General features: G+C 45.0%; 1 protein-coding gene across 9 annotated transcripts in view; it reads left to right on the top strand.

Annotated features, from left to right (window-relative positions):
• The window catches only part of LOC130276903 (mucin-5B-like), a 221,592-nt gene that overhangs the window by 132,659 nt on the left and 73,581 nt on the right, over positions 1-15,352 (top strand). For all 9 annotated transcript variants that reach the window (XM_056526902.1, XM_056526903.1, XM_056526901.1 and 6 more), the window contains one exon: positions 11,262-11,372. In XM_056526902.1, the coding sequence (XP_056382877.1) occupies positions 11,262-11,372 (111 nt within the window). The remainder of the gene's footprint in view (positions 1-11,261; positions 11,373-15,352) is intronic.

The raw sequence follows: 15,352 nt of genomic DNA, 5'->3' as shown, positions 1-15,352 counted from the left end.
CACATAGTTAGAGCCCCCCTTTAGGCAACACATAGTGGGATTTGAACCCAAGGCCCCAGCGCTGCAAGGCAGCAGTGCTAACCTCTAAGCCGCCATGCTACCCTTACCATACATCTAATATGCACGGTTGCTAAAATGGACAGCAATGTCAGCAGAGAGTACCAGAAAAATTAGGCATGTACACATGGCTCAAAAAGTTGGTATTGTTGCAGCCGCTGCTGTAGAAGCGGCCAGAAAAATTGCAGCAGCAGAAAAATTGCAGCAGCAGAAAAAGTGCACCACCAGAGGCCAGAAAAATTAGGCATGTACACATGGCTCAAAAATAAGAACAAGCGCATATCCAAGAGTCCAGAAGACTCTATAATGCAGGACGGAGAAACACACAAAGAAATTCTTTTCTAAATAAAATTTTTCATCAAATAAAGAAACAGAGTTCTTCCCTCTCTGTATTTTACTTTTGAAAATTTAAGTTAAAAAATCACACGCAACAAGCGTTCCTTTGTGTAATGGTTAGTACTCTTGAAAATTCAAGTTAAAATTATCATAAAGTCCAGAAGACTCTATAATGCAGGACGTGAAAAACACAAAGAAATCCTTTTCAGAATAAAAGGGTCCCTCAACAGGCACGACAGCATGAAAGACCCCATTTCCTCAAGGTTGGATGCCGAGCTACTCATGTCCCGTTCCTCGTCCTCAGTGACGTCAGGGAAGGTATCATCTTCCCCCCAGCCACGTACAACACCACGGGAACCAGATAGGTGACAGGGAGCACCCTGGGATGCCTGTTGTCGTTGGTCTTCCTCCTCCTCTTCAAAGCCACATTCCTCCTCTGACTCCTCTTCCTCACAATCCTCTTCCAGCGTTGCCGCAGGTCCAGCAAGCGATGCTGATAAGGCTGTTTCTGGTGGTGATGGTGATCACAACTCTTCCTCTTCACGCTCATCTACTGCCTGATTCAGCACTCTTCACAGGGCACGCTCCAGGAGGAAAACAAATGGTATGATGTCGCTGATGGTACCTTCGGTGCGACTGACTAGGTTTGTCACCTCCTCAAAAGGACGCATGAGCCTACAGGCATTGCGCATGAGCGTCCAGTAAGTAAGTAAAAATTCCCAGCTCCGCAGATGATGTCCTAGCACCCCGGTCATACAAATACTCGTTAACGGCTTTTTCTTGTTGGAGCAGGCGGTCGAACATTAGGAGTGTTGAATTCCATGTGTTGGGCTGTCGCAAATCAAGCGCCTCACTGGCATGATGGACAGAGATGTCAGCAGAGAGTACCAGAAAATTTAGGCATGTACACATAGCTGAAAAATTTGGTATTGTTGCAGCCGCTGCTGTAGGAGCAGCCAGAAAAATTTCTGTTTGTTTCCCAGCCAGAAAGTGCCCTAAAACATTGCGACTTGAACCATAGTTGATGGCGGATAAGTCATGCAAGTCATCCTTGGTCGCCACCTTACCCAGACGGAACGTGATTGGTCGGATTCTTCAAAAAAGAGTTGCCACCGATGCCTCTTGGAATCCTCCAAAGAGGAATTATACGTCTCATCCCTGATTGGTCGCCGCCCGGACCTGCCCAGCAGCGATTGGTCGAATTCTTCAAAAAAGATTTGCCCCCAATGCCTCTAGGAATCCCCCAAAGAGGAATTATACGTCTTTAACCTGATTGGTCGCCGCCCGGATCTGCCCAGCAGCGATTGGCTGAAAAAGACTTGCAACCTGAACTCATATGTCCCCTCTCTGATTGGCTCACTCGACATCCCGAACAGCCAATCAAAGTTAAGCCTACCATCCCCATGCCCATGTTTGGATGACATCCCCTCACCGACTTTTTCCTATGACAGCGTAACTGTACACAGCCATGTACGGCACGTTCCTGATTGGTCGCCCCCATACCATCCAGCAGCGAGCGACCAATCAGCTTCAAGAGGCCCGTCTTCATTCAAAATCCACCGCGGCAACCCTGCACAGCGTCACCAGGTTTACTCAATGCGCAGTGTAGGTGATATACCTGCCCTGACCATGCTTTGCAGACCAGGTATCAGTGGTCAGATGGACCCTTGCCCCAACACTGTGTGCCAGACATGCCATTACTTCCTGTTGCACAATCGAGTATCAGTTGGGGATTGCCTTTTGTGAAAATAAATTTTGGCCGGGTACCTTCCACTGCGGTGTCCCAATAGCTAAAAAAAAATGTTAGCAATTTTTTTACATTTAAAAAAAAAATAATTTTAATTCATTTTTTAAAAGCTGGCGAGCTATGAATTCAGACAAGCCAGCTGTCAGACGCCGGGCTAGGGGGTGACCTTGTGACATTGGCATCTTACGCTCAAACATGTCCTTGACAGATGTAGACGTAGAGTAGATGCTGTAGGCCTGACACACACGCTTGCAGACAACTAACTGCTATTCAGTCTATTACAGTCAAAATTGTATTTTTTTTGTTAAATTTACACAACTGTCACACCACATATGATTTGCACTAGTGTGATAATGAGCCCAGCAGGCCCAAAAACTCCCAAGTGTGAAGTGAACTGACTGATTTTATTTCACAGCCAAAAAATTTTTTTTTTTTTCAAATGTACACTAAGGTCACACCACATATGATTTGCACTAGTGTGACAATGAGCCCAGCAGGCCCAAAAACTCCCAAGTGTGAAGTGAACTAACTGACTGATTTTATTTCACAGCCAAAAAAAGGATTTTTTTTTTCAAATTTACACTATGGTCACACCACATATGATTTGCACTAGTGTGACAATGAGCCCAGCAGGCCCAAAAACTCCCAAGTGTGAAATGAACTGACTGATTTTATATCACATCCCAAAAAAGGATTTTTTTTTTCAAATTTACACTACGGTCACACCACATATGATTTGCACTAGTGTGACAATGAGCCCAGCAGGTCCAAAAACTCCCAAGTGTGAAGTGAACTGACTGATTTTATTTCACAGCCAAAAAAAGGATTTTTTTTTTTCAAATTTACACTACGGTCACACCACATATGATTTGCACTAGTGTGACAATGAGCCCAGCAGGCCCAAAAACTCCCAAGTGTGAAGTGAACTGACTGATTTTATTTCACAGCCAAAAAAAGGATTTTTTTTCTCAAATTTACACTACGGTCACACCACATATGTTTTGCACTAGTGTGACAATGAGCCCAAAAACTCCCAAGTGTGAAGTGAACTGACTGATTTTATTTCACAGCCAAAAAAGGTTTTTTTTCTTTTCTTCAAATTTACACTATGGTCGGTCACCCCAAAGATGATTTGCACTAGTGTGACAATGAGCCCTAAGGGCCAAAAGCCTCCCAAGTGTGAAGTGAAGTGACTGATTTTATTTCACAGTAAAAAAAATATATATATATATTTTTTTGCACAAGTGTCACACCAAATGTGATTTGCACTAGGGTGACGCAATTTGCCCTGCAGGCAAAAAAAAACTGGCAATTGTGACTTGAACTGACAGTGACTGGTTTTATTTAACAGCCAAAAAAGGTATTTTTTTTTATTTGCACAACTGTCACACCAAATATGGTTTGCACTAGTGTGACAATGAGCAAAAAAGCTTGCCAGTGGAGTTCCCCTTTTAAGCAGTGGTCCCCAACCAGGGTGCCTCCAGCTGTTGCAAAACACACGGACTGATATGTTTAAGCCCTTTGAATACTGTAGTAGTTAGTTGCTTTATCCCCTTAAGGACACAGGGCGTATCCATACGCCCCCGTTTCCAAGTCCTTAAGGACACAGGGCGTATGGATACACCCTGCGCATTTCCGGCCCCCGCCGCTAGCCGGAGGGGAGCCGGTGCCGGATGCCTGCTGAAATCGTTCAGCAGTCATCCCGGCATATCGCCCATGAGGGTCATGATGACCCCCCATGTCGGCGATGGCGCAGATCGCTGAACAATTCAGCCCAGCGATCCGGGAAAATTGGGTCTCCAGTGACCCGGTGACCCGGAATTACTGGCTGATCGGGGCCGTCTCTGACGGCCCCGAACAGCCATAGCCAGCAGGGGAGAGGTGGCACTGCTGCCACCTCACGATTGCCCTGATTCGTCGGCCTGTTTACCGGCCGACCAATCAGGGCACCTGCTGCGGGTGTCACTCCCGCAACCCGCTCCGCCCCTCTTCCGGAGGACGGGTGCGGGAAGAAGACCTGGGAGCTGGGGACCCCGATCCCCGGCGTCCCGGTTGGGATCGGGGCCCCAGGAGCGATGGCGGCGGCGAGGGACTGACTTGCTGTGGTGGCGTGGATCTGCAGTTGGAGGTGAGTGACAGCCTCCTGCTGTTGCTTAGCAACAGCTCTCAGCATGCAAAAAGGGCATGCTGGGAGCTGTAGTTATGCAACAGCAGGAGGCAGACCACCACAACTCCCAGCATTCCCTTATGGGCATGCTGGGACTTATAGTTTTGCAACAGCTGGTGGCACATTTTTTCTATGGAAAAGTGTACCTTCAGCTGTTGTATAACTACAACTCCCAGCTTGCACAATCAGCTAAAGTGCATGCTTGGAATTGTAGTGGTGCATCTGCTGGTTGCATAACTACAACTCCCAGCTGGAGGCACACTGGTTGTGAAACACTGAGTTAAGTAGCAAACCAGTGTGTCTCCAGCTGTTGCATAAATACAATCCCCAGCCAAAGTAGTATGCCTCCAGCTGTTGCATAACTACAAGTCCCAGCATGCCCTTCCGCTGTCCATAAATGCTAGGGGTTGTAGCTTTTGCAACAGCTGAAGGCACACTGGTTGCAAAACACTGAGTTTGTTACCAAACTCTGTGTTTCACAACCAGTGTGCCTCCAGCTGTTGAAAAACTACAACTCCCAGCATGCACTGATAGACCGTACATGCTGGGAGTTGTAGTTTTGCAACAGCTGGAGGTATTCCCCCCCCCCCCCCCCAATCTGAATGTACAGGGTACACTCACATGGGCGGAGTTTTACAGTAAGTATCTGGCTGCAAGTTTGAGCTGTGGCAAATTTTCTGCCGCAGCTCAAACTGCTAGCGAGAAACTACTGTGAACCCCTGCCCATGTGACTGTACCCTAAAAACACTACACTAACACAAAATAAAAAGTAAAAAACACTACATATACACATACCCCTACACAGCCCCCCTCCCCAATAAAAATGAAAAACGTCTGGTACGGCACTGTTTTCAAAACGGAGCCTCCAGCTGTTGCAAAATAACTACTCCCAGTATTGCCAGATAGCCACTGACTGTCCAGGCATGCTGGGAGTTTTACAACAGCTGGAGGCACCCTGTTTGGGAATCACTGGCGTAGAATACCCCTATGTCCACCCCTATGCAAATGCGCATGGCGCTCTCACTTTGGAGCCCTGTCGTATTTCAAGGCAACAGTTTAGGGTCACATATGGGGTATCGCTGTACTCGGGAGAAATTGTGTTACAAATTTTGTGGGGTATTTTCTGCTATTACCCTTTTTAAAAATGTAAAATTTTTGGGAAACCAAGCACTTTAGGTTAAAAAATAATTTTTTTTTACATATGCAAAAGTCGTGAAACACCTGTAGGGTATTAAGGTTCACTTAACCCCTTGTTACGTTCCCTGAGGGGTCTAGTTTCCAAAATGGTATGCCATGTTTTTTGCTTTTCTGGCACCATAGGGGCTTCCTAAATGCGGCATGCCCCCAGAGCAAAATTTGCTTTCAAAAAGCCAAATGTGACTCCTTCTCTTCTGAGACCTGTAGTGCGCCAGCAGAGCACTTTTCACCCCCATATGGCGTGTTTTCTGAATCGGGAGAAATTGGGCTTCAAATTGGGCTTTAAGCATTTTAGGTAAAAAAAAAAATTTTTTTTACATATGCAAAAGTCGTGAATCACCTGTGGGGTATTAAGCTTCACTTCACCCCTTGTTATGTTCCCCGAGGGGCCTAGTTTCCAAAATGGTATGCCATGTGTTTTTTTTTTTTTTTTTGCTGTTCTGGCACCATAGGGGCTTCCTAAAGGTGACATGCCCCCCAAAAACCATTTGTCGCTCCTTCCCTTTTGAGCCCTCTACTGCGCCCGCCGAACACTTTACATGGACATATGAGGTATGTCCTTACTCGAGAGAAATTGGGTTCAAATACAAGAAAACATTTTCTCCTTTTTACCCCTAGCAAAAATTGGGTCTACAAGAACATGCTAGTGTAAAAAATGAAGATTTTGCATCTTCTCCTTCACTTTGCTGCTATTCCTGTGAAACACCTAAAGGGTTAAAACACTGACTGAATGTTATTTTGAATACTTTGGGGGGTGCAGTTTTTATAATGGGGTAATTTGTGGGGTATTTCTAATATGAAGACCCTTCAAATCCACTTCAAAACTGAACTGGTCCCTGAAAAATAGTGAGTTTGAAAATTTTGAGAAAAATGTCAAAATAGCTGCTGAACTTTGAAGCCCTCTGGTGTCTTCCAAAAGTAAAAACTCATCAATTTTATGATGCAAACATAAAGTAGACATATTGTATATGTGAACCAAAAAAAAAAATATATATTTTGAATATCCATTATCCTTACAAGCAGAGAGCTTCAAAGTTATAAAAATGCTAATTTGGGGATTTTTCACCAAGAAAGGATGCAAGTTACCACAACAATTTACCACTATGTTAAAGTAGAATCTGTCACGAAAAAACAGTCTCAGAATCAGAATGATAACTAAAAGCATTCCAGAGTTATTAATGTTTAAAATGACAGTGGTCAGGTGTTCAAAAGATGCTCTGGTCCTTAAGGTGAAAAAGAAGGGATAAAACTAAAAATTAGGACGATCCGGATGGCGCCCTCCTCTGTTGTATGAGGGGCCGCAGCGGTGGGCAGGGAAATTCTTCCTGTTCCCCTTCAGCGCGGGCAGGTGATCTGCCCGCGCTGAAGGGGAACAGGAAGACTTCCCCTGCCCACCGCTACGGCCCCTCATACAACAGAGGAGGGCGCCATCCGGATCGTCCTAATTTTTTATTTTATCCTTTCCATTACCAACCGTAACCTGTGGTCACGGACAAGGACGCCGAGGCAGCCACCTCCCCTGCATTGCTACACGAGCGAGTCTACATGCCATCTAAGGTGTTGTACTCTAAGTACAACACCACACGGTATGGTGCAACTAATTGCACACCTGCACTTCTGACTCACAGTATTTCACTAGGAGCGCACCTCTTCTTTTTTACCTACTTTTAAGGTGAAAAAGGGCTCAGTCCTTAAGGGGTTAAAGAAAAAAAGCTTGCCAGCAGAGTTCCCCTTTTAAGCAGTGGTCCCCAACCAGGGTGCCTCCAGCTGTTGCAAAACACACGGACAGATATATTTCAGCCCTTTGAATACTGTAGTAGTTAGTTGCTTTAAAGAAAAAAAGCTTGCCAGCGGAGTTCCCCTTTTAAGCAGTGGTCCCCAACCAGGGTGCCCCCAGCTGTTGCAAAACACACAGACTGATATCTTTCAGCCCTTTGAATACTGTAGTAGTTGGTTGCTTGAAGGAACTTAAGTTTTATTCTGGAGTACCCCTTTTAACCAGCGGTTCTCTCCCAACCAGGGTGCCTCCAGCTGTTGCAAGACACACGGTCTGATATCTTTCAGCCCTTTGAATACTGTAGTAGTTAGTTGCTTGAAGGAACTCAAGTTTTATTCTGGAGTACCCCTTTTAACCAGCGTTCCCCTCCCAACCAGGGTGCCTCCAGCTGTTGCAAGACACATGGACTGATATTTAAAGGGGTTATCGAGGCAAAAACTTTTTTTTATATTTCAACTGGCTCCAGAAAGTTAAACAGATTTGTAAATTACTTCTATTAAAAAATCTTAATCCTTTCAGTACTTATGAGCTTCTGAAGTTAAGGTTGTTCTTTTCTGTCTAAGTGCTCTCTGATGACACCTGTCTCGGGAAACGCCCAGTTTAGAAGAGGTTTGCTATGGGGATTTGCTTCTAAACTGGGCGTTTCCTGAGACAGGTGTCATCAGAGAGGACTTGGACAGAAAAGAACAACCTTAACTTCAGATAACCCCCTCGATAACCCCTTTAAGATTACATAGATCGGGTTCATAAAAGAACCCCCGCAATCTCTCCTGCGGCAACCCTATCATCTGGTGCACGGAGCGATACAGGGGCCGAAGTATCATGATGTCATGGCCCCGCCACCTCGTGACATCACGCCCCGTCCACTCAATGCAATTCTATGGGAGAGGATGTGGCGACCGTCACGCCCACTCCCATAGACTCGTATTGAGGGGGCGGGGCCGTGACATCATAATACCCCAGCCCCTGTATGGACTGTCATCAGGCACGGAGCGAAGTGCGCTCTGTGCACCAGATGACATGGGGTGCTGCAGGAGAGATCGTGGGGGTTCCCAGTAGCGGGACCCCTGCGATCAGACATCTTATCCCTTATCCTTTGTATAGGGGATAAGATGTCTAGGGGCGGAGTACACCTTTAAAGAGGATATGTGGTCTCTCTTTCTTCAACCCCTTCCTGTCCCATGAGATACATGTATGTCATGGGTCGGGTGAGGGGAATATGGTGTAGGCCCACGAGTTGGGTCTGCGTTGTAACCAGCAGTTATCCAGTAAAGACATCTGCTGGCAATGATGGACATGGTAGATCGCTCTGATGTCTGTCATTTAACAAGTTAAATACTGTGATCATTTGCAATCACGGCATTTAAGCACTTAAAGGGGTAGTCCAGTGGTGAAAAACGTATCCTCTATCCTAAGGATAGGGGATAAGTTTGAAATCGCGGGGTTACGGCTGCTGGGGCCCCCTGCGATCTCTCTGTACGGGGGCCAGGCTCTCCGGCCAGATAGCGGGTGTCGACCTCCGCACGAAGCGGCGGCCGACACGCCCCCTCAATACATCTCTATGGCAGAGCCGGAGATTGCCGAAGGCAGCGCTTCGGCTCTGCCATAGAGTTGTATTGAGGGGGCGTGTCGGCCGCCGCCTCGTGCGGAGGTCGACACGCTCCCTTCCTGCGGGCTGTCAGGGCTCCGTACAGGAGATCGCAGGGGGCCCCAGCGGTCGGACCCCCCGCGATCTCAAACTTATCCCCTATCCTTAGGATAGGGGATAAGTTGTTCACCACTGAGTTCACCACTGGACTACTCCTTTAAAGGGGTACTCCAGCCCTAAGACATCTTATCCCCTATCTGATTGCGCGGGTCCCGCAGACACCCATCTGTGGCAGCAGCACAGAGCCATGTTCGCTCCGTGTCCGAACGGTCACGACTACAAGGCTGGAGTTTTGTGATGTCACAACTCTGCCCCCTTGTGAAGTCACGCCCCGCCCCGCCCTCTCAATGCAAGTCTATGGGAGGGAGCTAAGGGGATAAGATGTCTTAGGGCAAGAGTACCCCTTTAATACCAGTAATCCCTGGTGTCTAGTGGTCCCATCTCCCCCCCCCCCCCCAGGCATGTAACTGCGGTGTGATGTCCCTCAATGTCTTCCCTGGCTCTGTGATAGCTGAAGGCTGCCAGAAATCAATGCAACAGCACTACATTGATCTATGTAAGCTATCTAGTGATATCTTATGATAGGCCCTTGTTAAAAAAAAGTTTAAAAAAATGAATATACATATTTGATATCACCGTTTCCATACATGGCCAAACTATTAAAATATTACATTTCTGATCCTGCACAGTCAACAGTAAACACCAAAAAATTCCAAATGCCAGAATTGCTGATTTTCGGTCTCATCACATCCCAGAAAAAACGTGAATAAAAAGCGATCAAAAAGCCAGTCCTATACATACGTGGTAACACTAAAAACTACAGCTTATGGCACAAAAAATAAACCTTAACACTGCTCTGCAGGTGGAAAAATAAATAAAAGTTACATTGGTCAGAACACGCCAATGAGAAGAGTTTTTTTTTTCTTTTTCAAGTCTCCAATTTGTTTTCAACCATAAAACAAAACAAAAGTTATCCAAGTTTGATATCATTGGAATTGTACTGAGCCACAGAATAAAGTTAGCATGTCAAATTTACCATATTGTGATCGGCAAAAAATTATTGCTCAACAAAATTGCACAATTCCATATTTTTTTTTCAATTTTGCCCTACATAAAAAAAATTCTTGCTTCGTAATACATTCTATGATATGAATAAAAGTGCGCAAATGAAAAGTACAACTTGTCCCACAAAAATAAGACTTAATCTAACTTTGTCAGTGGAAAAATAAAAAAAGTTATGGATCTTAGAAGGTGAGAAGCAAATCATATATATAAATTTAGATATATACCATATTTTTCGCCCTATAGGACGCACCGGCATATAAGATGTACCCAATTTTAAAGGTGCAAAATCTAGAAAAAAAAGATTCTGCACCCAACAGTGATCTTCAACCTGCGGACCCCCAGATGTTGCAAAACTACAACTCCCAGCATGCCCGGACAGCCAACGGCTGTCCGGGCATGCTGGGAGTTGTAGTTTTGCAACATCTGGAGGTCCGCAGGTAGAAGACCACTGGATAGGAGGTTATACTCATGTGTCCCCGCCGCTCCGGACCCGTCGCCACGGCCCTGGATGTCGCGCCATCGCTGTCGCCGCGTCCCCGGGGTGTCCCCGATGCTCCGGACGTCTTCTTCCCCAGGATCCACGCTCTCCGTCGCCGTCATCACGTCGCTACGTACGCCGCTCCTATTGGATGACGGGACGGCGTGCGCGACAACGTGATGACGTGGAAGGAGAGCACCACCATGCAGGGGATTCCGGCACGGAGCAGACACCGAGGAGGCAGGTAAGGTCCCTCCCGGTGTCCTGTAAGCTGTTCGGGATGCCGCGATTGCTGCGGTCCCGAACAGCCCAACTGAGCATCCGGGTCTGTGTCACTTTCGCTTCAGACAAAAAAAGCTTACCGCCGCGTCTGAAGGGTTAATACAGTGCATCACCGCGATCGGTGATGTCCTGTATTAGCCGCGGGTCCCGGCCGTTGATGGCCGCAGGGACTGACCAGATAGGGGTGTATTCGCCATATAAGACGCACCAACCCCCCCCCCCCCCCAGTTTTTGGGATGAAAAAGTGCATCTTATACGGCGAAAAATACGGTACTAATACTATTCTATTAATAGAATGGTGATTGCCCCCAGACAACCATTTTAAAGGAAATATACTGTATCATTAACTATAAACAAATAATAGCTCGAATACAGACTCTTTATAACACTGTTTGCAGGTAAGTGATGTTTGTTTGTAAACTCTCTATTAGGTAAAAGTTTTAAGAAAAAGTAGATCTATGACCCTGACATAATATAGCGTCTAACATATGTTTGCTTTCTGTTAAGGATTTTTGCCCCAGCAATGAAAAAGATGGAACCTTTAAAATCCTCATACAAAATATTATCTGCGATGGGACCAGCGCAGTATGTTCTCTGAAAATCAGAATCATCTTGCTGGTAAGAACTACTTTTGTGTTTTGTGTATTATATTTTATAGTAAATTGCATAATTATTTTATTGTTAATTTGTTACACATTCCTTTCCAATGCACATTATAAGGATACGCTCACTCGGAGGAAAGTACACAGCAGACCCCATTGAGGTTAATGTTACCTGTTGCGGATTTTCCCTTGCCGAAAATGGGCCATGGAACACCTGTAGCGGAAAACACTCTCCTAACTCGATCGTACCCTTATAATGTTCATTGGAAAGGAATATGCAACAAATCAACAATAAGATAATTATGTATTGAAAGGGAATGACAAATACTTGAGCTTTATTAAAGGAGTATTCCAGCGCAAAGTATAGGGGATAAGTTATAGATCACGGGGGGTCTGAGTGCTGGGGCCCCCCGGGATCTCCTGGACGGGAATGCAGCAGTCTGCAGGATGTGAAGTTTCGTCACCAGCAGAAAGCCGTGGCAGACACGTCCCCTCCATGTATCTCTATGGTGTACATGGAGGGGGCGTGTCGGCCGCCAAGTCATGCGGGGATGGAACGCCCCCTTTCTAATAGACTGCCGCGGCCCCGTCCAGGAGATCCCGGGGGGCCCCAGTGCTCGGACCCCCCGCGATCTATAACTTATCCCCTAACCGAAGGATAGGGGATAAGTTATATTGCACTACAGATGTCCTTTAATGCACTAATTCTCTGAACTATATATATATATATATATATATATATATACACTATTTATATCAAGCATCTTACAGGTATGTGGAGTACATTCGAGAATGTGTACAACATTCTATATTGTATACTTTTATTTAAAAAAATTTACATATATTATGGGGAGATTTATCATTGCTGCACCTGCCATATTTGTTTAAATGTCACCATTTTTTTTTGTGTGTAAACACCCGTTTTGTACACAACCTTTGCAAATTTTTGACACTTTGCACTGCACTCTAGAAGGAGGAGCCTGAAACAAAGTGGGTGGGTGAGTGTGGCTCAAAGGGGCAAGTTATCAGACTAAGGGTGCCAGGCATCACACGTGCACCAAATTTATTACAATTTACACCAACAAGTATAAATTGTAGCTGAAATCTAGATGTCAGTGGGGGGCACATGGGCCTCAGATGCCTCTAAATGTATGTACAGACGGGTGCCTTTACATAAATCAATGTGGAGGGTAATGTCGGCAGCACTGTGTGGGGCGGTGCTTGAGACGGAGCAAGTTCAATATATTGTAAATAGTGCGGGTACACTTTCCCCAAATCTGGGCTTAATTGAAACCAGTATGATGGGTAAATGTCATATAAAATATATATAGTATTATAAAATAATATAAAATAATGTATGTCCAGTGAATTGAATTAAAACAATTTATTTGTACAACAATAATGACATTTCCTGTGGTGTCCTTTGTAGGGTCCCTACATCGGACTTACCACGATAAGAGTAATAGTAAATGTATTCATACAGTAAAATCAGCATAAAATATACAAGGTTATATGGTACTGGTATCCTAATTTGGCAAATTGTATGTAGCGCTATAGATGCATGCACTGAGATCGTGCTGTGCTGGTAGAATACAAAGTTTCCCAATCTGGCCAATGATGTCTCTGTATTGATCGTATCTAATAAAGATACTGCGTGCGGCAGCGTGCCGCTAAGTAAAAAGTACAGCTGTGTCTGTGGATTCAGTGCGCCCTGCGGCGCTGGAGACTCCTCATGCGTGTCCCACTCTGCCCTGACGGCATAGGGATACTGATAGGTGAGTGGTGGGATACGGACAGTCTCTTAATTGTAATCCTGTAGATGCATGTGGCTGCGCTGTGCAGCGCTGGAGACCCCTCAAATGTGGACCACTCTACCCCGGCGTCACAGGGCAAGTCTCTGAAAGTATTTGAGTGGATTTAGGGGTTTGACACACTGTATCTCTTACCAGCAATGTTTCGGAGCCTGGTTGCCGGACATAGTTTTTCACTGGGAAGACGTCTGCTGGCAGGCGGGGTCCGTGCAGTCCCGGGAGCGTACTCTGGTGTGATCCTTGCGGTCCAGTGAGTGGTGGTGAAGATCCTCGAGTTTGCCAATACTAGGGTACAGGTGTTTGTCTGGTATAGGCTAGATGCGTTTCGAGGTACTCCTCTACCTCTTTTTCAATTTCAATAGAAATTGCTATTGAAAAAGAGGTAGAGAAGTACCTCGAAACGCGTCTAGCGGGACAGTAAAAAACCATCTCTGCCTTCTCTATGGCATCTGACACTTGGTTCTTCTCTAAAACAGCTGAATCGTTTCTGTGCAGCTGTAGAATCTGCAAGGATGTTCAGAAGCATTTTTTTGGGTTCCTGGTTGTGGGGCGTAATGTTTCACACTCTTGTGTAATGAACTTTACTAATGTCTGCACTTCTATGATATTTATCTACTGTTTGTATTGTTGACATGCTGCTAATGCTCTTATACATGTGAAAGTTGGTTCCACTTAGTGGTTGTTTTGTGCTAAGACTGCGCGCTCACGAGTTATAAACATACACTAGCACCTATGTGTATGCGAGCAAAATAATTTGCTCAGTTCTGTCCGTAGGATGAGTCTAGGCTATGCTGGCAAAGTGTGAGGAGGTTTGGGCCTCAAGATCCCCTCAGTATGTTTTGAGTTACAGCTCCTGTGAACTATTAAGATTTGGCCAGGTCATCCAGTCCACTACTAAGTGTATACACAGTAGGAAAAGAGAAGGTGAAAGAAGTCTTCAGGCCAGGCTATCCACACGACTGAGAACTATACCTCAAGTTGTTTACACTCTGCAGACTGCTGGGAGACAACCAGTGTGAAATCCCTCTATACGAACCTGTAAGGGTGCATTCACATCACGATTTTACCATCCTACTTCTTCTCACGATTTTTAACTTTGAAATCATACAAATCTGCATGTCAGGTCATATCCATTGACTTCCGTTCATTAATGATACACAACAATTGCACCAGTTTTGATCCGCATCCGATTTTGCACGATTTAAGATCGGAAGTAAAATCATCCAGATTAAAAATTGGATCGAAATCGTGTCCAATCTTTTTATTATTGATGTCTATGTAAATCGCACGGAATCGTGTGACTGTGTGATTCTATCAGATGAATCGCACACAATTTTTTTTAGTACACATGCGCAGTAGACTTCAAAACACATACACTTCAAATATATAAAACTTTATTGCTATTGGCATAAATATTATTTTAAAAACACGATCAGATTTTTATTGAAAATCGGATGGAATTTTCATCTGTACGATTTTTGGATACGATTTTAAAATTGGATAGCAAAGAAATTTTTACATATGATTGTATACGATATTTTGCAATCCAATTTCGTCCAATTTTACGGTCCGATAATTGGATGGTTAAATTGGGATGTGAACTTAGCCTTAGGAATTGAGCAAAGGAAGAGAGGACCCTTATCTTACACTACAGTGCTATCTTTGGGTGTTCCACTGCTCCAAACTATTGGATGTGTCTGCTGCTCCATTACTAAAGACTGTGGTTTGTCTTTACCTATAAACTGATTATCTATGGACTGACTTTATTTATTCTCAGTTCAGTTTCTGAGGTCTATATTCACAGCATATCATTAGGGCCCAACTTCCATCATGCCCTACACCAGTACTAGGAGTGGCCAGGGGGAATGAAACAGACCGTGAAGTGTGGCCCCAAGCAACCGGGCCAGTGTGCAGAATGCAGCTTGATCCCCTGAGCCTGCCTAATCATGGCCAGCTTGTGGCACAGCAGCTTCTGCCCCCCTTAAGTGGCATTCTTCCTTGGCTGCACACCACATCCTACACATCCAGGCAATCATATGCAAATCAGCCTTAAGTCCTAAAGCAAGGACATGACATGCTACTCAAAGATTGCTGTCATAGCTACAACACATTAAAGGGGTATTCCAGGAAAAAACTTTTTTTTTTTTATATCAACCGGCTCCAGAAAGTAAAAAAGCTTTGTATT

The sequence above is a fragment of the Hyla sarda genome, chromosome 6 (assembly GCF_029499605.1).
Source record: "Hyla sarda isolate aHylSar1 chromosome 6, aHylSar1.hap1, whole genome shotgun sequence".
NCBI lineage: Eukaryota > Metazoa > Chordata > Amphibia > Anura > Hylidae > Hyla > Hyla sarda.
This window is presented reverse-complemented; position numbering and strand designations above follow the sequence as displayed.